General features: G+C 41.6%; 1 protein-coding gene across 29 annotated transcripts in view; it reads right to left on the bottom strand.

Moving 5' to 3' along the window:
- MAGI1 (membrane associated guanylate kinase, WW and PDZ domain containing 1) overlaps positions 1-25,883 on the bottom strand; it is a 482,542-nt gene that overhangs the window by 14,644 nt on the left and 442,015 nt on the right. For 12 of the 29 annotated variants that reach the window (XM_073351009.2, XM_073351019.2, XM_073351013.2 and 9 more), the window contains 6 exons: positions 20,406-20,622; positions 15,005-15,082; positions 11,627-11,718; positions 10,426-10,618; positions 7,643-7,936; positions 4,130-4,333 (listed from right to left, as the gene is read on the bottom strand). In XM_073351009.2, the coding sequence (XP_073207110.1) occupies positions 4,130-4,333; positions 7,643-7,936; positions 10,426-10,618; positions 11,627-11,718; positions 15,005-15,082; positions 20,406-20,622 (1,078 nt within the window). The remainder of the gene's footprint in view (positions 1-4,129; positions 4,334-7,642; positions 7,937-10,425; positions 10,619-11,626; positions 11,719-15,004; positions 15,083-20,405; positions 20,623-25,883) is intronic. The other 17 variants (XM_073351010.2, XM_073351027.2, XM_073351025.2 and 14 more) reach the window with 7 other exon arrangements.

Here is a 25,883-nt window from a genome sequence, read left to right on the forward strand (position 1 = left end):
GAGCCAGCCAGCCTTGTGCAGAGATACGCACTCCTGCTTGTGGGCACTGGCTGCATTCAAGAACTGTTGGATTTTAAGACAACATGGTCTTGTCTAATTCACTTGGGCATCCCTGAGGCTACAATCTGCTCCCAAAATAAAATGTTTCTAAATTGTACTGAATTCAAAGAGCACACAAGCCACATAAACCTTCCATTGCCATTTTGGTATGACATGAAGACTGGGTATAAACAGAATACAATAACCTTGTTCCTTAGGAGGTCATGCTAAGAATATCAATCTTAGGTACTGATGAAGTTCCATGACATGGTTCTGGGTCTATCTTTAGACCACCCTAGCATAAGAGTTAGTAATTGTCAACAGATGTGCAGTATTTTTACTAACTTTTTATAAAAAGGCTCGAGATACAAGGCAAGCAGCCTCCCCGAATAATTTCTACTGTCCTCCCTGCTTTGAAATGAGAAGAGCCATCTATCTAATTGACTTAAAGGTTGTCTAGATTTACTAACTTCTGTAAGAACCGCTATATCATTTGCTGAAAGGCTGTTTGCAACGTTTTACTTTAGTTTAGATCGCCTCAAACCACCTTTAACAACAGAGATGGCTCTCTCCACTGCCACCATCAGAAAGCTTTGCTAAGTCAAGCTAACTGAGTGGGTACTCACCAACACTTCAAGTTCAGGCTCAGGGATGAAACAGACAGACATTGCTTCTAGTTTTGTTCCCATGCCAAACACTCATTCCCAGTGTACTACACATTTTCCTATATCCTGTAAAGATTTATGCATGCGACTGACTGGATGTACTGTAGCAGTCCCACTGCTTTCACAGACAGCTTCAGTGGGAGTACTCAGGAAGGTGTAAAGTTAAGTGCATGCAGGATCAGGGCCTAAATTAGTAAAGAGCAAAATAACTATCTAAAATATTTGAAGGCACTATGGGCCAAATTGTGCCCTTGGATAGATATGTGCAACTCCCATGGACCTCAATGGGCACTATACAAATATTTATGGGACAGAACTTATCTACATATACACATACATACAAATGCTTTTTATTCATTTCCTGGCTTGGACACTAGTACACCTTGGTTCCTCCTATTCTCTGCCTGCAGTGCAGCGTAATATAGGCTCCCCTGTGTGCGGTGATACTGTGGTCTCATTTCCGTTGCTGGGCTTAGTATGCAGGGGCTGGATGTTGCTGGTGGCCTGTGATATCCAGGTGGGCAGACTAGATGGGCTTGTTGGCCCTTCTGGCCTTAAACTGTAGGACTCCCTCAGAGGCCCTAGGAGTATCACACAGTTAAAATAACTTTTTAAAAACTTTTTAGTTTCATTAGTAAGCGATGCCACACTTGTGATCTTCTCATGATATTTGGCTGTGGAGAAAAGCTTGAAAATATGACCCCTAAAGGCTCCAAATCCAGAAGGCAGATGAAAAGAACCCAACATGGATTTTTTTAAAACCTCATGATTTTAAAGCAAATCTCTCTTGATATTTTTGGGGGGTGGGGGAAGGGGGGCTGTACTATGACTTTTGAATGCTTGCTGAGTAAAATTGACAAAATCACCTTGAACTGCAAAGTGCAAGTGAAAACAAAGGCCTGCATTCTGAGTGACACTAGTGTAAAGATCATTCCCTTCTTACTTGGCACTCCTTTGCCTTTCTTTCCTTTCAGCGTGGAATGCCTTCAGAACAGCCTTAGCTCACCACTGTCTGCATGTCTTTCTCCCAGCTTAAATATAGTTAACGTGGTATGTTGGGTCTCCCATAATCCTGTTGTGTGTGTTTGGGTGCACAAGACTGGCATGCTTCCGACACACACACACACACACACTGACTGGCAGAGTACGTGTGGGAGAGAGCAAATCCTCTCTTATGTGAAGATGCTTAAACCATTCAAGATTTTTATAACTCAGATGTCAACGTCTCTCAATTTTGTTCAGTTGCCGGAACAAGGAAATGAACGACTTTTCTCTAGGTCTCTATTCAACATTGGCACATACAGGCCAGTTCAGATTCTGGCCTATTCGATTTATAGTCATTTCATTATTCATGAATACTCAATTCACTGGAAGCTGCAGAGGATCACACAGAGTTTGACCTGCTGCTTAGCAACATAAGGAACAAGCCCTGAAACATAAAGAACATCTCATCCTAAATATAAGTGGTTTATAAGGACAGATATTTTCTGGTCTTAATCAATTTAAATTTTTATAACTAATAGCACTGCAATCAGGCTTCTTGGGTAAGGCATGAATTTTTGTTTCAGGTTGTGATTTTCAAAGGAGTCTGAGAGTACGTCTACACTGCAAAGAAAACCCTGTGGTGCTAAGTCTGAGGGGCTGGGTCAACTGACTCAGGCTCGCAGGACTTGGGCTGTATGGCTAAAAATAGCAGTGTAGACATTCCCACTGGAGTTGGGAGCCTCGGTTCTGAGATCTGATTAGCGGGAAGGGTCCTGGAATCTAGGGTCCAGCCCAATAGGGAACACCTACTCAGCTGTTTTTAGCCCTGCAGCCCAAGCACTGTGACCTGGGCTGTGACACTCAGTGCTATGGGTTTTTCTTTGCATTGTAGACATACCCTTAGAGAATTAGGCACCACTGAATTTTTCCACTGGAAATTGGACATGCGACTCCTTTTGCTCCTTTGAAAATCCATGGCTCAATTCATAGTTTCTCTCCAGCTCTCTAAAAACATTCACTGCCATAAACTCTGTTTCATAGATTCAGAGTACAATATGGCTTGTGTGGTGGACACCAAAGCAAAAGTGACAGCAAAATGTTTCCAGTCAGACTGTGGGGTGAAAAAACCTCATGTTAATAGTTTTCATTGCAATGGGCTATCTTATTTGAGCCAATTTTTCCTTAATTGCACTCTTTCTTCATTTAATTGAGTTTTCTGGACTGCAAATAATATATTGCACGATTCTCAAAATGCTCATTAGGATTGAATAAGGGCCGTCAAATGCTATAAACATTGATTCAGCTTGACACGAACAGGACAGCAGGAGAGAATTTCTACAAAGCAAATTCAGACTACAGACCAATCTAGAGCATACAATTTACAGAGAATCAATACAAAATATGGGATTCAGAATCATAACAATTTAATCCTACTATAGAAATATCCCTAACATTTATGCCTTGTTCTTAATGGTATAGTCAGGGATAGGTATGGGAAAAGAGTTTTTCCCAATTCAATCCTAGGGCTTGTCTGCATGAACATTTAGTTTGCAGCAAACTGGGGTGTAAATCTACCCCATTCTATCCTGCCATGCACAAAGTGCTTGTATAGACCCTGCTGTTTCTCACTAACCGTTCCTTAGCACATAGCAGGGTAGATTTACATCACAGCTTGCCACAAACTAAGTGGTTGTGTTGCTAAGCCCCTAGGCACGGTGAAGATCAATTAATTGTTTTTAAGCACTCTATGACCATGTCTGGCCCCAGCTATCAGGCATATTAAAAGTAATCCCTGGGACAATAAAATTTGGGGACAGTGAAACCCCATCTAGGTGTAACTCCTGAACCAATCAGTTGTGAGCTCCTCAAGAACCAAAGTCACCGAGCAAAACCATTTCAAACTGCACTGAGATCATTCCTAAAGCAACTTGCCCTGAATAAAAACAAAGCTTCTTTTCAAACAGCTTAAATCATGACAATGTGTTTATCCCTTTCTGTGATCCCTTTTGCTATACAGACTGCTTGTGTATATGTAAAACCTTAGGGACTTCATGCCTTACAGAGCATGCATCCTCTCCCAAATATTCTAATGCAGTATTATCACCGCAAAAATCAAATAAAGTTTCAAAATCCATAGAGATGTGGGTCATATTTACAGAAGGGACAGATGGAGGAATACAGGAGGGAGGGGATCTTAATTTCTGACCAGACTTAGTGCTTCTAGTTTTTTTTTAAAAACTGATTTCCAGTTATAGGGGGGGTGAAGGGAGAAAGGGGGTGGGAAGAAATATGGTTGTGTGACAGTGGCAAAACTTCTCAATGCTAACTCCAGCCTGGTGGGTTGAGAATGGAAACCTGCAAGTCTGTGCAGCTCAAAGTGACATGAAAAGCCAAAGAGAAATAAAACATTTGGATGAGACAGAAATGAGCATATACTTTACCATCCCCTGGAATGATGCGCAGCGTAACAGTGTTTCCTGCTTCTTTAATTAAGTTGACAATATCTGAATGCGATTTGTTGGTGATGGAACATCCATTAACAGCCAAGATCCGGTCTCCTACTTTCAGCTTGCCACAGCGGTCTGCGGGGCTCCCCTCAATTATCCGACCTATTTTGTGAGGCATGGCCACACATGCATTTCCTGCTTTTGTATTGGTTTTGTTTTTGTTTAATTGTTTATATACATGGGACAGCGGTGAAGGGGAAAAGGAGAAAAAGGGTTGAAAAGGGAAAGAGAAGGTTAAGGGTTAATTAATTAATGCACCAAGCAAAAGTTATTAAAGGATAGCATTGCTGCCACTGTTCAAAACATTGGCAATCAACTATACGAGTGCAAAGTGCTTCACCTGAACTTACTACCGTTACAAGTAGGTGTTTCCTGCAGGTGGCTAATCCACCAAAACTCTGCCCTCTCGTTTGGTTACAAATGGTGAGATTTTGAGAGGCTACAACTGCACTCAACAGTCCAAAAATAACCCAAATGAGGTTTTATTTTTGTACTGCAACCTTGAAACTGCTGGTAGAAAACTCAACCTTGCTGCTTGCAGGTTACTTCAGTCAGCATCTCTCATCTTTATCTCAGCCAACTGCTGTTCAAGCTTCTGCCAATGTTTTGTTCTTTCTCAATTTAGAAAGATAAATCACTCTATGCCTAATAAGGAGTGTGACTCCCCTTTTAACCACAGAGATCTATTCTATCAATGCTGCATGGGTAAGCAATAAGACATTGTTTCTTCCATAGTGAACAAAGGAAGCACTAGGCAAGGCGCAGGACTACTAGAAATGGGCCAAGACTGACATACCTGACCTGCTTGGTACCACCAACCTCCTCATAACCATTTGTTAACTCTTCCCATTTTATGATCTTAAAAGGCATAGGGTTGGGGGTGGGGGATGGGGAGGAGAGGGGAAATGAGGCACTCCTGATTTAAACAGCTCTAAAACCACAGGCAGAACAATCCAAATATCTAAGAGAGCTACATAGCAAGAGCATTTTGTGAGGAATGCATTCCAGACTCAGAAATGTCTTCACACCGCACACAATCACTTGACCTTGTACGGGGCTGAGCACCACTGAAATCAATGTGACTGGAGGATGCTCAACACCTTGCAGAACTGAGTCTAGAGGACACAGAACCCGGGTCAAACAAACCATCTAGCTTCCTGAAACTGCAGTCAAGCCCAGACATGCATCACATGATAAGTGGGGCATGAGATTGTGAGGCACACAGTGACAGCTCTGCATCTGGAATACATTCATCCCCAAAAGGCAGCTCTGTGTATATGCTGTAATCATTTATTTTATTAGTAGTTTTAGAGATACACACTGCTACATGGGTTACAGTACCAGAAAGACCATAAAGAAGAAAGGGCTAAAAAAAGCGGGATATGACAAGGTGGGAAACACACGCTCATCACCAGCAGAAAGGGTGATTAGAAATGGGATGGTATTTCTCAATAGCGAGCAAATTCCTCTCTCGTACAGACAACCATTGGACTGCTCATTTCAGAGGATGTTTTGTGGGCATCAAAATCAGAAATTCATTTTCAATCTAACCTATTTACTGATCACGGATGACTGACCTCATGATGAGGTGACCAGGGAAGTTTTTGAATCAGTTTGGCCCATCTCTAAAGACCACCCATGTGAGAGGTACAAAAAACTACAGGTTCGAGGCAAGCACTGCATAGCTCAGGACAAGCATCTCATGCAGAACATTAGGAAAAAGTTCAATAAACTCCAAAATTCAAGGAAAAACAGTCAAAGGTCAAAACATATCACCGTGGAAATCCTACAGAAATTATATTACAGCAGTTTCATTTAGCTAACATTTCTGGTTCAAGTAAACAACTTTTCACATTATGACAAAGTTCCTTTATGGAGAAAAAAGCACAGTATATCTCACATCTTGTAATGTGTATTTTACCATATATACTAAATACTTTCAAGTACATAAAACTCTCTTCATATTCAGTTTACACTTTAATAGATCACTGTGCTTTCGTATAAACATACCCAGGACCAATTTGCAGTTTTGAGGTATTGAGGGACACGTGGGACTGCCCTCCTCCAGAAGGAGCTTGGGGATGGACTGTACCTGAGACACTGTCTTCACAACTCTCTTTTCCCCCTAAAATTTGCACTGTAGCAGCTCTACCAGTGCTAAGAATGACTGCTCTCGAAGACATGGCAGTTAAAGCACCATCACTATGCTCATGCTCTCACCAGCGACAGCAATGGTGAGAAATTTTAGGGAGAAAAGGCCAGTACAGACAAAGCCAGCGAGAGGCACTTCTTCCCCAAGCTTGCCAGCGCACCTGAGGAACATTGCAGGTTGCATAGGATGGTGCAGTCTACTTGGCCTGGTGTGCCCAACCTGCTACACAGGAAGGAGGAGAGCTACTGCTCTGCCTCCTCTTTTCCCCTCCTCGTCTTTCTGGAGGATGTGTGTCCTGGGAGTGCATACGCAGAGGCGGGTAGTTTCTATACTCCCCTGAGCATAGAAGCCAATATGGCCTCATGCAGGGTATTCATTCCCATCACAACCTTACTTCCATTCCTACCGTACCCATATCCCAGCACAAAGGCCGTCCCCACTATCTGTCATTCCTTTAATTAATTATTGTTTCAAAAAAAACCCTCTTTAGCTATGCAGAAAGAATTACATCTTCCTGGCAAGAATTAAATGGCTCGGAGGGGGTTCTTCAGAGATGCATGCAGGTGCACCTACGCGGACACATGTACCACACCGGGCTCTCTTAAGAAAGTACAGGTAACCAAATTCATTAAAGCAGCATACAGACAACAGCGTCATGTCAGCTGCTCATTTTCCGCTATTGAAATGAAGTGTGTGTTTGGGAGAGGGAGGTGGGAGGCAGCAGGAACTTAACGAGATGAGCTTTCTTTTTGATTTTATGGCAACCACTAACATTTTAGCAGTTTCCAGATATCAGCTTGCTCATCCCCTTACGGTGAGCCAAGAGCAGCCCTACGAACCCCAAAGAAAAGCTAATCATGTAACAGCTGCTATTTTTAAATGAACTGGATCTCCACTGGTAACAGGGGGCAAAATTTCAACCATTCAGTTATTTCCCTCCTGCAGTATCATGTGCCCCTTCTTCACAGGTTCCCCCTGCTATTTGATGGACAGCAAAATCCAACCCAGGGCACGTGGTTAACACACCACTGCAAACTAGCTCTGGAGTGCACTCAAGGAGTTCCAGTCATCGGTGGGGCTGTTTACAATATCCATCTGCGTTTTTTAATTCACTGTTGAGCAAAACCCAGGAGGCACACACCTACTAATGCTCAGCATTCAGTGAAGTTATTAATTACACAAATCAAGGCTTGTTCATGAATTTTAAATGATTTAGATCCTAGCTACTCTTGACTGCCCAACACCATTCAAACTCTTGTCTCATTCGAGGTGCTTGGACAATTCCCAGGACTTACCAAAAGTTGTCCCTGCCTCGGGCCTGCTCACGGAGGACACAATCACAAAGCCAAAGCCTTCATTTTCTCCCCGGCGGATTTCGACGTCGTACGGCTGCACCACGGTGCTGACCACACCGCTTCCCCCGCCCCCGCCGCTGCCGATGCCGCTGGTGCTGCCGCTGCCCGAGCTCACAGTGTTCAAGGAGTTCTGGCTTCCCTGCGGGGTCCGCTTCTCCTCCGTCAGGGAAGCTGGCTGGTTGCTGCTGTGGTGTGAGGAGGCTGGAGAAGGGACTTCGTTCTCTGCTTTTGGAACTGCAGAAGAAATGCAGGATTCTCACTGAACTGTCTGCAGAGCACACTGTTTTTAGTATTACAAACGTTCGGCGACAGAAACTTGTGCCTATGATAAATGGCAGAACAGGTCTATTTTACTGTGTGCAGATGACTGGAACTATTTACTCTGCGCACCTTGTACTCAGTCATTAGCAGCGGCTGCCACCTGTTTGAAACAAGACGGAAAACACACGCGTGGCAGGCGTGCAAATGCTTGCATGTGGGTGCAGTAGCACAACTAAGGCCTTGTCTTCACAGAGAAGTTGCACTGATTTAACTGAAGGAGCGACGTTGCGCTGAGTTACACCAGTGCGACTGTGTGTGTGTGTGTGTGGATGCTCTACACCGTTTTAAATCTGGTTTACATTGGTTCAGCTTGTCCCCGTTAAATACCACCACACTACACATTTAGTTAAATTGGAGCACCTTTGTACACATTCCAGGCCTAAGAGAAGACGCAGGGTTAAGTACCACTAACTACCTAGATTGCTTTCAGAGTAACAGCCGTGTTAGTCTGTCTTTGCAAAAAAGAAAAGGAGGACTTGTGGCACCTTAGAGGCTCAAATAAATTGGTTAGTCTCTAAGGTGCCACAAGTACTCCTTTTCTTTTTACCTAGATTGCACCACTTGTACATTATAAAGCTGCCCCCATAGTTAGGGGAGAGTTAGAGTCTTGCTAACACGCACATAGCTCCGGAGCACATCGGCCATAGTAAGGGATAGTAAGGCTTAGCGAGTCAGGCACAGGAAGGGATCATCTCACTGTTTCATGTTTGTACAGTGCCTAGTACAACAGGGCTGTAGTCTAGGCACTACAACAGTACAGACAATGAACAACAGAAGTTGTGGGTGGTGTTACAACAAAAGCAAATGGCCATTAAACAACATCTTAACGAATAAAGCCAGACAGAAAAATGTCAAGCCATCCGTGGACCACGCAGATATAAAATGCTTAGAATGCGCTTTTGAACGCCGTTACCCATCAAGAGACGAAGACAAAGGCACTGCACAAATATTGGATATAAAGGCAAAACTGCAAACATCGCCCTGTGCAAATCCTAGACTCTAACATTCTCAAACCCTCTTGACACAAGGCTAAGGGGAGCAGTAGGGGACCAAAAGCTCAGACACAATATGATCTAAATCTTTTTAAGCCAGTTTCTAGCCTGGATTAAAAAAAATTAACAAAAAATCCCCACCTCTATAAAACCCACCCTCTATTTCAGGCTCTACACTAGTAATGTCAAAACACCACAGTATTTACTCTAGGGTTGCAGGCTGTTTAGGCAAATAATTTATGCTTAACTAATACTTTCAACAATGTAGCACAAGTGAAGAAATAAGCACTTATTTCACATTGCCTGCAAGAAGCCCATCTGTGGTTCAACCTGTAAGAACATGGGGCAGTTTTAGAGTGGCTGTGACAGCCTTAACAACTTGTATGTGTTTATTTTTCAATCTGAAGATCACTTTGATGCTCCTTTAAGCTTAAAATACCTCACTCCCTGTTCTTCTGCTGAGCCCTCACCTTGAAGATCTATTTCACATCATCTCTGTCTAGAAATGGCCCCAGACCAAAATACCAAACCTAAACTCCCTGAAATTTGGGTGCAGATAAAGCAATTTCCCAGTGCTACCAGTCAACAGGAGGGATACATAAATCAACTATCATTCAGAAGGCTCTTCATCATGAGCTCGCTAGCTGCATTGTCATTTTCTTTGACAATGTCTCTGTTTTTTGCCTCATGTTCACCAAGCCATGTTCACCAGCAGGAATGGTTATATTTTCATCTTGGATCAATTTGGGAACACCCTAGCTTTTGAACATGGTGCTCACACAATGAAAAAGGAGAGAAGAGTTTCAAACAATTGTACTTTGCCTCAGTCTTCAATGGTCACTCAAGGACAGAACTGAAGGGATGTGCTGAGAGGAAACATGGTCCAAAGGCTAGGGAACTGGACCTCTGGAGACCTGTATGGCAGTCTTGTGTGTGAACCTGAGCAAGTGATTTTCCCTCTCTGTGCCTCTGTCCCTCTCCTCCGCCCTGTTCTGTTTTGTCTATTTAGATTGTAAGTTCCTCAGGGCAGGGACAGTCTCTTACTGAGTGTCTGAGCATCATGAAGCTACCATATACATACAAGTAATGACAACAACAACGATTCGTGTTAGTGAACGGCTTTAACAGAAACCTGCACAAGGACCGAAAAGGCCCAGGCTGCATACAAACAGAGAATCTTGATTCATGTTTAACCAGAAAGAAACCTATATTTAAACAATATTTGAACAGCCAAAATAGAAAATAAAATAAAAATCAACACAAAGGCTGAAATAATATCTGCATCCATATCGGCATTCCCATTTTTGCAAGAATATTAGGAGAAGGAGCTTTTGATTGTTAGCAAGCAGATCACTGGACCCAGATTGAAAATAATAAGAGCTGTGCCCACGTGGTCACATGACAACATACCTGTGTATACCACTTTGCGCCTTACAGTTAGATTGACATGACCTTGCTTGGCAGCCTGTTGCATAAGCTGGACTACAAGCTGGTGAGATTTTCCGACAACAGGTGTTCCGTCCACACAGATCAGTTCATCTCCAGATCTCAGACGACCGTCGGCATCAGCAGCACCCACTGGTACAATGTGACCAATGTAAATCTGATTAATTTAAAAACAGCGAGAGAGAGAGAGAGAGATGTTGAATGAGCATGTTCCCAACAATCAATTCGACAGCTGGAAATCACAGGAGAGCAGTAATGAGATTTGGAGCCTCGGTCTGAGTGTGACCCAAATCAACAGCATCCAAATGACAGTAACATGTGTCAGTTGTTCTGTACAGAGGCCTCTAGTAAGTAACCGTCCAGGTGTTAGTAGACACCTGTCCACATCATGAAATCGTCAAAAAACTACTGGCATATTCTGTTTCTGCTGTTACTATTCCATAATTTTGTATCAGATCCCTCAACCTCTACAGATAATGCACTTTGAGAGACACGCTTTATAAAAAATGCTCTATAATACAATAGAAAGATGATTAATAGTATGGTCAGTCCTGCCAGGAAGGCCAAGAGGTGAACTGAGACTGAATTATCCTCTGACCTGTCCGTGAAGTCCTTGAGCCTGATTCGTCTCTCATGCACATCAATTTCAGTTTAGCCCTACTGAGTTCAGGGCATTTACTCTGGCATGAGAGAAAAATCATGCTCCATAAATGGGCAGAAATGTGACAGGACAATATGTAGAAATTTATATTGCTGCTCAGTGAATAGACAGGAGCATTAGGTGCTCTTAGTCTGGCACCTTTCATGGGTACTAGATTTATGTTTAAGAGGCTCAGAGAATGTGTGTGTTTGCGGGTGCGGGAAGACTGCTCAAAGGTCAAATACAACAATAAAAGAAGCTGTATTGGAAGATCTCTCTCGATCTAGGTGCATGGGGGTGGGTGGATAAATCTAGGGGTTTGGTTTGGCCTGAAATACAGATAAGGACCAACAGTGAAGTTCAGAGCTCCCCTCAAATTTTAGGGGTGTTTGGATGTGTGGTGTTAGCTTAGACCCATCTCTCATTTTAACAGAGATGCTGTTTGCATAGCACTGCATGCGTTTTTGCAGTGATTCTGGAAGGTAACACTGGTTAACATAAATCCACTTTTTAAAAAGCACTTACAGGTTCTCCAGGCTCATTTCCACCTAGAATCCTAAACCCAAAGCCCGTTTCCTTTCGCCATAGGAAGATATCCTGTTCTTGATAATCTGGAACTGAAGGAAAAGGAGGAAAGGAAATTATTGTTACTTCTAATAAGAAAAGCACAGATTTACATCCAAGTCCCCCCGAGACCTCTCAATTTTGTACTACTAGAAGTGATAAAACTTTGAGATACAAGATGCACTAACAGCCCAGTTGCACCTTCCTGACTCTCAGCCATTAGCACCCTACTCCATACGCTGTCCCACTGACAGCTCATGTGGTCAGGTATAGCTCACCGTAAGGATGGCACAAGTGGGCTTTGCAAGGCAAAACAGATTGCAGTCGCTTTGCAATGATGAACTAAACAATGATCTACAGTACCTGCATCACCGTGAGACTTCGGATGAAAACAAACTCATTCCAAAAGAGTTCCCAAATCAATGCTCAAATTACACACCTATGGAACCTGATCCAACTTGTGGGACTTTCTCCCTCAGCCTCCTTCTCTTGGTTTGACTGCAGGAGGTGGTGATTAGGCCTGCTGTATTTATTAGCTGTGCTGCTCTGGCACTCGTGCTTTTTAACGAGGCTCCTTGTTTGGGAACATCCAATCAGATGTTTCCAGACTTCAAGGTAGAACTAAACACGTTCATAGGTTTAATTTGTAAATTACTGCTAGGAATCTGAGGGCTTCTATTTTAATAGCAGGCAGCCAATTGTGAATCACTGTTTGCTTAGCATTGTGATATTAGAATTCATTAATATGACCATCAGTGATAAATCCCAAACTCTTTTACAAATCACTGGTAAATACACTTCTGTCTCTGCTAAGCGACTGTCTACAATAGAGAATAACTCCATTAGCAACATGATACCATTGCTTTTGTTTTTGTAAGAGAAAAAAGAAACAAGAGGTCTGTACTATGACTTCTGCAGTCATAATTATCTTTTCTACAGCACAGTTTCTTACCTATTTGGTCTGCTGACAATGCTTTAAATAACTTTGGGTCAGATCCTCAGTTGGTGTACATCAGAAAAGTAAGGTAGCTGATTTACAGCAGCTACAGATCTGACCCTCTATATGTAAAATGATATAAAACTGTAAACCAGACAAAGACAGGTGGAAATGCAGAAGAAGCCAACTATGACTACTCATTAGTATGGAACACCACCGACACTTTTACAATGAATATTATATACACTGAAGTGGTAACCTTGAAGTGCAATTGAACACAGATGCTTTATATTAAGTTATTCATGCTTTCTTCCTACTTTTTGATTTAAATGTGAAATTAATTGCTATCACTGAATGATATCAGAAGACAACTTCAGGTTCATTTAATATTTACTGGTTAGTAACTATAACATAGATGAATTTTGTAATATGCTCCCTCCAATTTATAATATTATTCCTTTATAGACCAACTGTCTATATCCTAAGTAAAGAAATCACTTTCAATTTTCCTCTTTTGAGCTATTCATCTTTACTGCTACAAAAATGATTCTTTTTGTTAACAGTCTATAAGTATATCTAATATAAAAATTAATTGTATTAAATACATACATATATGCAGGATGCACGTTTATAATCATACTAAAGTGGGATTCAATATCTAAGAGGAGGGGAACCGTTTGTTGTCTTCATTTAGGGCCGTGGCCGAAGCCTCTTGAAGTCAATGAGAATCTTTTCTTTGGCTTCAGTAGGGTTTGGGTTGGGCCCTCACTGCATTTTATGCTGTCTGTGTCTGTTGTACAAAAAGGGTTGGTTCTAATCAAATGGTGCTTTTTTGCTTAGGCTTCAGATTACCTATAATATTATCTTTCAAAGACTCAACAATAAATTTAAAATGTAATATGAATACAGAGACTGGAAGAGTGGAAATGAAATGAATAGGTGAACATAAGTCAGACGTGTGATTTGACATTTCCATTCACACCATTTTACAGCCAATGATTTCTACACCTTCTTTTTACACAATAGCATCTCATTTTAGCAGCTTTGTGGTTATAAATTAAGCTTTAGACCTGTATGTATCATCTCACTTTAAACTATAACCTAATTTTCCTGTAAATATAATTACAGAATAATAAAGCTAAAAACATGCTGGAAGTCAGTAATTTTGATTAGTTAAGAATAGCTGGCTGAAGGCTATTTGCTCTATGAAGGACATTCTGTATAACAACAGAATTTAGACGATAAATTAATTGGTGTTTGTCACTGTCTTTGTTAATCCAGGCATGAAAAACACAGACACATACGAAAGGTTCTCTCCAATGTTTCTCAAGCTTTTTGGCAGAGACTGGCCAAGCCAATTAGAGTGCACACCCTGCCTGTCAGAAACAAAATGGCTTCCACAGAGATCTTCAACATGGGCCCATTTTCTCAGCATCTCTTAACATGTTCACATTTATTCACCTACAGTGTCACCAACTGTTGCCTTATGTTCCTCGTTCAGATACAGTCTACTCTATTAATGGCCAGCACGGGTAATGCAAGGCTAGGTTTTAACTAGAGCTCCACATCAGAGCAGTGAAATATTGAGTCTAAAACTGAAGTGTATCTAGCACATTTCCGTAATGTACTCAATGTGACAGATCTTAAAAGACCAAAGGAAGATGAACCACCACCAGCACCCCCCACCCACCACCCCCCCCACACACACAGACGATGGATACAAAAGAAACAGAACTCCTTTTACAGCTTTTGGCATCAGCTTGCCAATTAGATTTCTTATTGGCATAGTCCAGACTGCTAACAAAAAACTGCCCACCTCAATGGCTTAATATACTTAATGTATGACTTTAACACACAGCACAACTGTGTTTTGGAGAACTAACCCCAGTCCTCTCCTTATGGTTTAGGAGAAACCATTTTCCTTACAAATTAAAACAAAACCAAATGCTTCATTGGGCCTTTGACTCTCTTAAATTTTAACAATGAGGACCTGGTGGGTGCATTTGTGAGGCTTCTGTCTCTCAGTCCTGCCTTCATTCCCCAGTGTGTTTCTAAAGTAATGACCTTAGCATTAGCTCAGATGGCTAAAGTCTCCTTTTAAGGGCAACCATTTTGAGTAACACTGAAAAAGTTGTAAAAAGAGTTGTGTAGGGATTATGAGAAGGAATTGAACCAGCAGTTTAGAGTGACTCCATTCTGCCAACGAGACACAGCAGGGTAGGTGTATGGAGTATGACCAGAGAGTGTGTGGTTTTAACACAAATATCTAAGATCTGCTGCTTGCCAATGGAGAGCTAAGCCATCGCCTCCCTTGGTGATGAGTTGTTCCCAATCACAGAGTAGCAAGAACACCAAACAAGAAGAAAGACAAGACAGAAATAAAGTTCTCAGCTCATTCTTACATTCTCCAAAATTCGTAGAATTGATTTCTCTCTCTCTCTCACCCTTGCTCAGTCCAGTTGCAGGCGAAGGTGACATAGCTGCAATATTAATTTTACAATTTTGCAAAGCTTAATGTATCCCCTTTCCTGTTAAATTCATTTTAATTTACTTTTGACTGATATGGATTCAGTTAGGCTTTCACATATATTATTGCAAAGGTCATAGCTGCTATGGATTAAAGCAGAACCTGCTGGTCTATTGAATTTGATATATCTGAATGCTAATTTTTGTCACAATGTACACATCTGTCTGGAAATACTTTAAAAACAGATTTTTACAGAACACCTTTACAGCTCACGTAACACAACGTCCACTGTCATGAGACAGCTACTGGAGTCAATTTCTACAGGATATAAATCTCATCTCCAGCATTAGAAAAGACTATAAACATATGAAAATGAACACTGAAAACATTTTCATACACTGGTGCTTTATTAGAGTTCCTTTTAATTAAGTGTTACTCTGTAAGCTCTCACCTCTGTCCTTTCACTTTGGGTAAAAATCTATTATCCATTGCAACAACAACTTAAATAAAATGATGGACATGCAAATACACCTGGCAGAATCCGTTTACTGTGCATAAGTCGCTGGATCATCTAGGAGTCAACACCCTTAGTAATGATAATGTACTCGGCTAGCCACAAAAGTTTTAAGGCCCTGATTCAGCAAGGTGACTTAAGCATATACCTAACTTTCACTACGTAAATAGGGACTATTCCAGTGTTGAAAACTACTGTGATTTGATGCAAATCTCATGATACTTTATATTCTTCTTAAATCCCCAGAGGCTGAAACAAGTGATGATATTATAATCTCAGAGTTTTTTTCCATTAATTTTCTAGAGCTCCTGGTGAAGGAAAATAGCTTGAAAACATGACGTGGGTGCTTCCTCAAACCAGAAGACAGACAAAAAGAACCCCAAAGAGACTGTTTATTTTAAAAAACAAAACCCAAAACACTTGTGACTTTAGAACGCTTGGGGTTGGCAATAACACTGCTACTTATGTGTTTAAAGTCAGTCAAGTGCTTCAGTACCTTGCTTATCAAGGGACTACGTTTGTGACAGATGACCATTAGCAAAGTGCACCCATGAATCAGCTTTGTAAATAGGTTTGCTCTGCAGCCGTTTCTGTTCATACGGCATGCTGTAAATATTAAGATCCTTTTAAACAAGACATTCTCTAAGGGTATGGGCACATCTGTGTGTCCAAGAGTATGAATGTAACTGTTTGTTTCATATTAATATAATGACAGAGAACATAGCCCTACAGAAGGCCCTTTTACTAGACTACTGTCTTTAAAGCCAGTCTGATCAGAAGAGAGTTGGCAATTTCCTGAGTGTATTGTTTTATAGCGGGGGAGGTGTAACGTTGGATGTTATTGTGCTAATATTTTTTTATTCTATTTAATTGTTGGCGAGTGAATGCTTCTTACTGTGTCAGCTTTGTTGTTTCTTTTTAATCAGATTTCGAAAAAAAACTATACATTATCTGCCTGAAAACAAAATGCAAATACTAAAGATAAGCAGAATATTTTAAAAGCTTTAAAATTATTCTATAGTGTTCTGCTTTATTTTTAATTAAATGTTTAAGCCCTTCAAAGAGATTCATTAACACATCTGCAATTTAGATTAATTCATTTTGTCACTGCTGTTTTGACAGATGGCCATATGTAGGATATGGTATTTTGCAAAGCAATCAGGCCACATGAGAAAAATGTGACAACAGATTGTGCTAATCTTCAAGGAAGTTTAATAATAAATTGAAATATAAAAAGCATATTATAAAAATATATTTTCAATAAAAGGGCATAAGATGTTAGAATTGTGACACTGATAACCCTTCAATTGTTCCTCCTTCCATTGAGTGCTCTCTACCCACATAATGTCTGGATCTTGGAAAGGATCCATTTTTCAAACTCAAGGTACATTCTCCCCTCGGACACACACACAACTCCCATTAGCAGTAATGAGTTTTAATCATAAAGGAGATCATGCTGCTAAAACTTAGTGGAAGTTAAGTGATAAATTATTACAACCACTAAACGATCTGGTTTCAGGATTTACTCCTTCACTCTCCATTCTTTAAGGGCTTGATCCTCCAAAGTGCCCTGTCTTCAGGCCATGATGCAAAGAAGCACTTAAGCTCAGCCTTATACTCAAACATGAACAGCCTATGAACAGCCCCATTGGCTTTAGTATCTGAAGTTAAGCTTTGTTGAATCGGGAGCAGAGCACTCATCACCCATATCCAGTGTCAGTGAGAGTAAAGTGGGCTTCACATAAGAACATTAATTCATATATGTATTAAATAGAGTCGCAATTCCCACTCCAGCGGGTCCAAGGAACTAATTAAGATTCTTAGGTGAATGCTGTCACCTTGGGCTGACTGGATTATTTTATGTATATAACAGAGTATTTCTATGGCTCTCCTTATCATGGTATCAGAGTGCCTCATGAAGCCACTGAGATGGGTGTTTGTGACAGACAGAAGAGCTTAAGCACGGAAGCTGGACGGGCATGATGCGGGGACAGGAGGCCGCATGTACAGAAAGTACTCTCAGAAGGAAGAAAGGGGAAAAAGAGAGAATTCTAGAACGAACAAGGAGGTAACCTCAGAAACAAGCCAATGGAGAGAGTTGAGGAATGGCCTCTGAAAGGCCTGTGTTGTCCCCTCCTGTTACACAGATGGAAGAACAAAACTGGGAAATACCCTGGCCTTGTTGGAATGAGTGAATGAATGAGGGTAGAATTCCTTGCATCCATTTGCAGGTGGACAGGGAGGGTCTTACCCTGCTCAGCCTCAGATTTCAACCTAGAGATCCAGGCAGGTGTTAATGCTGCTGAGCCAATAACAATGACTAATTAGTATGAAGAAAAGGAGTACTTGTGGCACCTTAGAGACTAACCAATTTATTTGAGCATGAGCTTTCGTGAAACCTGAAACCTGTAATTAGTATGAGCTACTCAGTTAATTACAAATGATCTAAATAGCTGCAGGGGGTCAAAGACAATGACAGCACAGTTCCCAATTTAGCCAGGCTGCAGGGAGAAGAGGGGAGCCAATGCAGTCAGGTGGAGGGCTAGTGTCCCTACAGGGTGGCTTCTACCTCTGCAGTTCTGGCAGGGTGGCCCCAAAGGACTGGAAAACCATCTTACCCCTCCTTCCTAATGATCTCTTGAATACTCATTGAGATAATTTCAATCACCTAGGGCCCCATTGTTCAAGTGGGCCAAGAAGAGGGCTCTCTGGCTCAAGGAAAGAACCAGGCCTGCAGAGCCAGAAAAAGTATGTCAAATCCTTAGAAGGGAAAGAGAGAAAGACAGAGAAGCACAAACTCATGAGACACATTGCTGAGGCATCGAATCCAGAGAGACACTTCTGCACCCAAGAAACCTGTCACTCATGATTTGTTTTTTGGGTTTTTTTTTCATGCCATAAGATTTAAAAATGATTCAATTGGTTGGAAAAACCAACGAACTGCTGTATGTTCTGGGGTAATGTATCTTTGTATAAATATTTTGTCCGTATAATCTTACATTTTGCATGCTATGAAATTTTTGTGCAAGAAGATCATCCTTTACGTAAATAAAAACAAAATCTAGAATGTGCTCCTTTAGCACAAACTATTTCAAGCTCTCTTGTCCCTAATTAAAAGAATAATATTGTCTGAAAGTATGCCTAATATGCTTCAAATATTGTTCTGAGACTTTTTAGAGGTTCTTCTCTCTAAGGCATTGTGATTAAAACAAGGCAAACGTTTATTTTCATTGCAGAGAAGGAACTGATTGAAACCAATTTTATACTCTTGGAGTGGAGTCAAACTCTGCTCAACTATTAGGCGAGTGCATGTATTAATAATTAAAATAAATGCACTTACTGCATGCATTTGGTGTCGTGTATTTTAGGGTAGTATATGCTGGTAAAGACAGAATGGCTCAGCAGGGTTCCCGGCCACCAAGAGTGAGATGGAAATGCATTTCACCTGAGTTTTGGCAAACCAATTTTTCTTTCACTGACTTTAGCTCCCTTTTATAGTAACTGTTGACCTGTGACCCCTGACCTGATCCTACCACGGTTATAAGACAAGCTTACTCGTGTGTGTGTGTGTTTGTGTGTGTGTTTAATTTGCTCTGAGTGATGCTAATATAGTTGAAATGCAAACAGGAAAACATACCAAAAAAATTTAACATTAAGACAGGGTTGGCATCAGGCTGAGGCCTAGTAGGTATAGGTTTATTAGCAAAGAAGGCATAAAGTCTTAAGCATAATTACGTGACCGATGGCAAAAGCAGTAAAAGTTTTTGTCATAAACAAGTTAATCAGAGGAAACGAAATAATGAAATCTTAATGGAATTTGGGGGGGGGGGGGGGGGGCTTTGAGCAACATGTACCCGTGTGGCTAACCAGGTTGAGGCATTGGAATTATTCACAAATGTATTGATACAAATAGCTATGTCAATAATCAGACCACCAGTTACGATTCCCTGGAAGGCCCCATACAGGCAAAGGACAAAGGCTTAATTACATATGGTAACAGATATGTTAATGTTTAAAGAAAGGGGGTATCAAAATTGATGCATGTATGTTTTCTGGTAGCTTCATCGGAATGACATAATAGCCAAAACTGTCACTGTCCCTGACACTGATGGTGACCGCCACTGACTGACCTACCCTGTCTCTGTTTTCATGTCCATGATGTTGTGCATATGTCAACTCTGTGGATTGCTTTGCACTTTACTTCTAGTTAATGCTCTGTATTTTTCATTTGTGGATGGTTTGGGTTCTTGATTAAGATTTTTAGGTCTCTGTGTATACCCAACCAATCTCAAACTCAACGTGAATAAAATGTTCTTAAGTAGCCATTAGAATGATAAACCTGTTATTTATAAAACAGTAATTTGGATTTGTCTAAGCTACATAACCAAGCAGCATTCACTTGCTATGAGAACTTTGAGATATTTTCAGAGGCAGTTGGGCAACTAATTCTGCTTCACGTCTTTGAAAGTCTCCTTAATGCCTGATTTGAAAATAAGTTAAAAAAGGGATGAAAAGAAGGACCTCAATATTTAAAATATTTTACTGGGTTTTGAACAGTGTTATGGTCTAAACCCACTTATCGGAGGCAATCAAAACTCATTCTTCATCCAAGACAAAATTGATTCTTTGTTAACATGAACGAGAAATAATTTGCTGATCTTCACAGCTTTTTCCCAGAACTTCATTTACATGTATCAATTTAACCAACTGAAAGCCCAATATTTTCAATAACAATTTAAGAGATTCAATTCCTATAGATGAAAATCATAAAGAGTGGCTGCCAGAACTGTAGTCTTAACAACCACACCTGTTCAATACTCACGTCGGCTTTCATACATGCTCCTGGACTGGGCCCAGATTTTGAATGGATCTGGCTTTTTCTGTCCAGAGTTGTCCGGCTGCTCCCCAGCTGGTGCTTCAGTGGCAGGGTAGTCGGGAAGCACCTGAGTGGTATGGATGGGTGAAGCAGTGTGCGTGCTACGGTGGCTAGAGACGCTATGCTGGGAACTGTTTTGGCTGTCTTTCCTTTCAAGTGGTTGCTGAACGTAAGAAAGCAAGTGCGAAGAGAAAGAACAGAAGGTTATTGGTCTCTGAGTGGGTGTTTTCCATCATTCTCCTTCCCCCCCCCTTCTTTGATCACTGTTTCTGCGTGCATATAAATAAATATATACATCACATTTTGGTGGCCATCATTTCCAGTTAATGCTGAGTGCAGAAAATTTCCCCAAGACACACTTTGACAGACAGACAGGCAGAAGTAGTATGTAAAATGGAAAAAAATTAATCACAAAAAACATCCATCCTTCTGTGTCTCACCACAAAAAAAATCAAAATTTCATTATAGGATACTAGTTTCAATGTCTTTTTTTCCTCTATGCTAAACTACAAACATCTGTATTCATATATCTTTAAGAGTTTAACATAAACCCACAAAAGCAAGGACAAAAAATCTTGGCAATCAGACTGAAAAGCCATTCTTAACTGCTACTGGATGTAGGCATTTCAGACCTTGATATGCAAAATCACATCTCATTCACAGATCTTTGCAATCCTCAAGTCATAATGAGTTGGTTGGGAACAGAGTTCAAGGAAATTAAGATGCAAGACTTGAACCTCATAGCATTCATTAGATCCTTAACATTACCGAAAAATATTTACTTGCTATTTGATTTCCTTGTTTTAAGCAAGTATATTAAAACAAAGAAAAATGTTTCTACTTACATTCAAGGCTTATTCTACACAGCATGTCAAAAAGACCTGTCTTGTCAATATCTAGCTACACTGAGTATGTTGTTCTTAACTCACATTCACATAATTGGCTGCAATAATGTATGCAAATAAACAAGAGTCACATTTGCACTGCAAGAATTCATGCTACTAAAAATGTTTCTGAAGAGTTACCAAGAATGGGCAGTAAATATGTTTAAAACAATGCTCACTGTAGTCTCTTGTTTCCACATTACAAAAGGGCCTTGTTGCTATTAATTGATTGGCAAATCTCACATTAAAAAGTGAAGCCAATTTTCACTTTTAATTCTGTGAAAGGTTAATTCCTATTTATGTTCAATTCCTATGAAAGGTTTCACCAGAGAGATCAAAGACCAAAAGGCATGGGAACTGAGCTATTTTCTCTTCTAGAAGTGCAACTTTAAAGCACATTGGTGCACCAATGTAGGGAACATGCAATGCCATTGTCTGTCTTGTATGCTTCTTTTATATCTAACCAGACTCCTTTAATTTCTAATGCTATTTGTCTGGTTTCTTTTCTGGGCACCAAGGGCCTGATCTAAAGCCCATTGAAGTCAGTAGAAAGACCCACACTGGCTTTGGATCAGACTAGTGCTTCATGTGTAATGAAAGAGGTGCTGGGGCTCAAATAATTTTTTTATGTTCATAACTGACGCAGCGAGCCCAGAGGTGCTGGGGCTCTGAACTGCCAGGCCCGGAGGTGCCGGGGCTCAGCTCAGGCACAAATTAGGCACTGGATCAGACCCTATAAATTCACTGTACAAAACAAAACAAAGACATGCTTTCAGTGCTCCCCCAACATGCACAGCATACACATGTCTGTAAAGAACCACCCAAATTACACCGATACTGTCCAGGGTGTGGGACCATCATAGTGTCATTATTTGCAACACAGCAGCGCACAGAGTCCCTAAGCAAGATCAAGGCCTCCTGGCTTTCCATGGTATACAGATACACAGGGATCGGATTTGTTGGGGCCCCGCGGCTGAAGCCAAAGCTCGAGCCCCACTGCCTGGGACCAAAACGCAAGGGCTTCGGCCCTGGGTGACGGGGCTCAGGTTTTGGCCCCTCTGCCTGGGGCAGTGGGGCTCGGGCAGGCTCAGGCTTCGGTCCCCCTTCCTGGGGTCATGGAGTCAGTTTTGTTTTCAGAACGGGGGGGAGGTCGCGGTGCAATGAAGTTTGAGAACCCCGGCTTTCACTAATGCCTCCACTCACTTGAATATTAAATAAACTGTGTTCTTTAAAGTCATTTTCAACTAAGCAGGTCTGCTGTGACTTGCTCAGCAACCAGGTTTCAAACACAAATACCCTAACCGATTTTAAACATTTTTTCCTTTTCCTACGTGGCGAAAGAAGCTAATTCACATACAGCCTTACTTGCCTACAAAATCCCAGGTTTTAAAGTAAGCCATTTTAAGACAGAGTTCTGCAAACAGCTTCTGAGCTGTGGATGACCACCCCTTAAATAACAGTTTTACAACTAAAAATGTCATTTTTGCAGCATGTTTTTTTTTTTGTTGCTGTTGTTTTATTTTGTGGCAAATAATTAAACAACAAGAGCACCTTGTGAGCTCAGTATCCCAGATTTCAAGCCAGTGTGACTGAATATAGTTGATTTAGAGAACCTTGATCATAGGGACTACAATAGAAAATCGCATTCAAGTCTTAGGTAACACTTGTAAACACAAGAACAAGGCACTAATATCATCTCCCTGGATAATAATCTTTTCTTTAGACAAGGAAGTTAAAAAAAATAAATCTCATTTAGATTATATGAGAAATGTAAACAATTTAAAACTAGCATTAAGTTCTAGAGTTCGAATCTGTATTTTGGATCTAACTGAAACTTTCTGTATGTCCTAGGCAAAATAAGCAAGCAAGCAAAAAAACAAAAACAACCCCTTCTTCCCCCTCCAATCCTTCATTAAGCTGGAGTTACTGCTGTAAAGGTACACAAATTGTGTAAGAAGGAAAAGTCCTTCTGCAACAACAAAACAACTTTAGAAAGCTAGGAATCTCTACGTTCAGGGTGCTCTTTAAAATAAAACAGAAATAAAAAGTATGGAAATGCACAATTATGATCACAACCTCAACCTGACTCAAAAAGTTGACGCTGTTGCCAAAAAAAAAGCAAATGCAATTTTGGGTTGCACTCGGAGAGGCACAGAATGCAATTCACAGGATGCAATAGTACTGCTCTACTCCAAGCTGGTTAGGCCTCGGCTGGAGCACTGTGTCCAGTTTTGGTCATCAATATATAGAAAGGATGTAGAGAAACTAGAAAGCATACAGAGCTGAGCAACAAGTATGATCAAAGGGATAGAATGCAAGCCATATGAGCAAAGTCCAAAGGAACTGGGTATGTTTAGTTTGGAAGAGAGGAGATGGGGGGGACACACATGATAGTTGTCTTCAAATACTTGAAAGGCTGTCATAAAGAATATGGAGAAAAGTTGTTCTCGCTTGCCACAGAGGGCAGGACAAGAGGCAATGGGTTCAAATTACAGCATCGCAGATTTAGATTAAATCTCAGGGAAAACTTGGTAACTGTAAGTACAAAGACGTACAGACAGCAGGACAATGGAACAAGCTTCCTAGGGAAGTCACGGGAGCACCTTCACTGGAGGGTTTTCAAAAAGAGGCTGGATCGTCATCTTCCTTGGATGGTTTAGACACAACAAATTCTGCATCTTGGCAGGGGATTAGACTTGATGACCCTGGCGGTTCCTTCTAACCCTGTGGTTCTATGATTCTAAAAGTGACCTCACTATGACTGATTATTCTGGACAAGCTTCCGAATGCCCATGGGTGTTCAAATCTAAGAGGATCAGATTGCTGAGAGGCAGTGTAGACAAGAGGTTGCTACACCGAGGGTATGAACTTGATCATCATTAGACAACTGATGTGCAAAACACTGAGTTTGGAGGGAAACGTCTAGGTCAAACATAAACCCCAAATTTATGTAACACCAGAATTCCTTACCCACATAGGTGAAGTGAATTAAGTGGACTCAACATTCTCACAGCCTGTAAATATCCCTAGGCCTTTATCATGACTTTCTTCACCCAAATAGATCCCAGTTACAGTTACAATCAGATTTTCCCCTCCCAATGTTTGCAGTATAAGTGCTGCAAATGCCTTTGACTGTACTGTTTTTACTTAGACCACCGGTAAAAATGAATAACAAGAAGTTACTTAATTTCCCAGAGTAGCAACTACAGAGTAGGCAGAGCCATTCTGAATATGGCTTCTTGTAGTTATACACATGCCTGAATTCTGGGCTCATTTTTCAGCCTTCTGCAATACCATTTCCTGCCACAATCACTCTCTTTCCCATGAAGCTCAGGGTCGAGCCAGCCTTCAATGAGGCTGCAATGTTAATACAGTGCTAGTCACCTGAGGAAGCTCATGTGTTGATACACCTTCCCTTGCAAAAGGCTGTGCGATGATTAACGGAAGCAGAGGAAAACTATACATTCAAGGGAGTCTGTAGCAATTATACTGCAAAACCAGGGTGAGGAAATAGGATTGTAAGTATCTCACAGAGTAGCGTTAAGCTGGAAGGTGTTAACTGCCACCAAACACAGGCCCTGATGTACTAAGCACCACTCCTTCAAGCGGAATGTGACTGCTGAAACAACAGAAGCCACCGCCTAAGGCAGCAGCTACGTGGCAAGGCCGGGACCAGCGGACTGCGAGCGAAGTGGTGGCGAACATGGCCCTGAGAGCAGCAACCCCCAGTTCTTCCCCAGGGCCCCCCCCCACACTCCACCCCTTCCCACCCCCATCCTGCCTCTTCCCACCCCCACTCCATCTCATTCCGCACCTTCCCCCAAGCACGCCCCACCCTTGTTCCTTCCCCACAGTACCTCCTGCACGCCGCGGAACAGCTGATCATGGCGGGCAGGAGGCACGGGGGGGGGGGGTGCTGATTGGAGGGGTCGCCGGTAGGCGGGAGGTGCTGGGGGGAGGGGAAGGAGCTAATTGGAGGGGGGGCACCAGCCCCGGTGCCTATGCCTGACAGAGAGAGAGAGAGCAAAGGTAGAGCCCTGTGGGCACAGGACTTGCTGGAAAAGCAGGCTTGGTAACGGTGAGCATGGAAACAGCCTGATAATGTTTTTTCCTACTGTGTTCAGGGAAACAGGACTTCGTGGACATACTTTGTAAACAAACGAGACTGTGCCAAAGAAACACCTAACTCATATCATCCACTTCTCCTCCTAACAGAAAGAGGCCGGCCAGCCCCTAAATACTGGCTAGCTGCTTGGGCCAGAAGGGAGCACTCGTTTGTGGGGAGAGGTTGTGAACGTGAACAATTTTAAGGCTGGGAAATTCAAAAGAGCTCAGCTACTATTTAGGCACCTAAACAATGGTAACACTTTCAAAAGAGCTCAGTGCCCAGAATGCTTAGCTGTCCTGGGGACAGATCATATATTTCGGTGCCTAGACTGGAACTGAAGTCTCTCTGGAAAATCTGGCCCCAGTTGAAGAGCTGCCTAGAATGATCCTTTCTCCCATGTGGGACATTTTGATACAAACCAAAAAATGTTAG

This window comes from Lepidochelys kempii, chromosome 7 (genome assembly GCF_965140285.1).
Source record: "Lepidochelys kempii isolate rLepKem1 chromosome 7, rLepKem1.hap1, whole genome shotgun sequence".
Classification (NCBI taxonomy): domain Eukaryota; kingdom Metazoa; phylum Chordata; order Testudines; family Cheloniidae; genus Lepidochelys; species Lepidochelys kempii.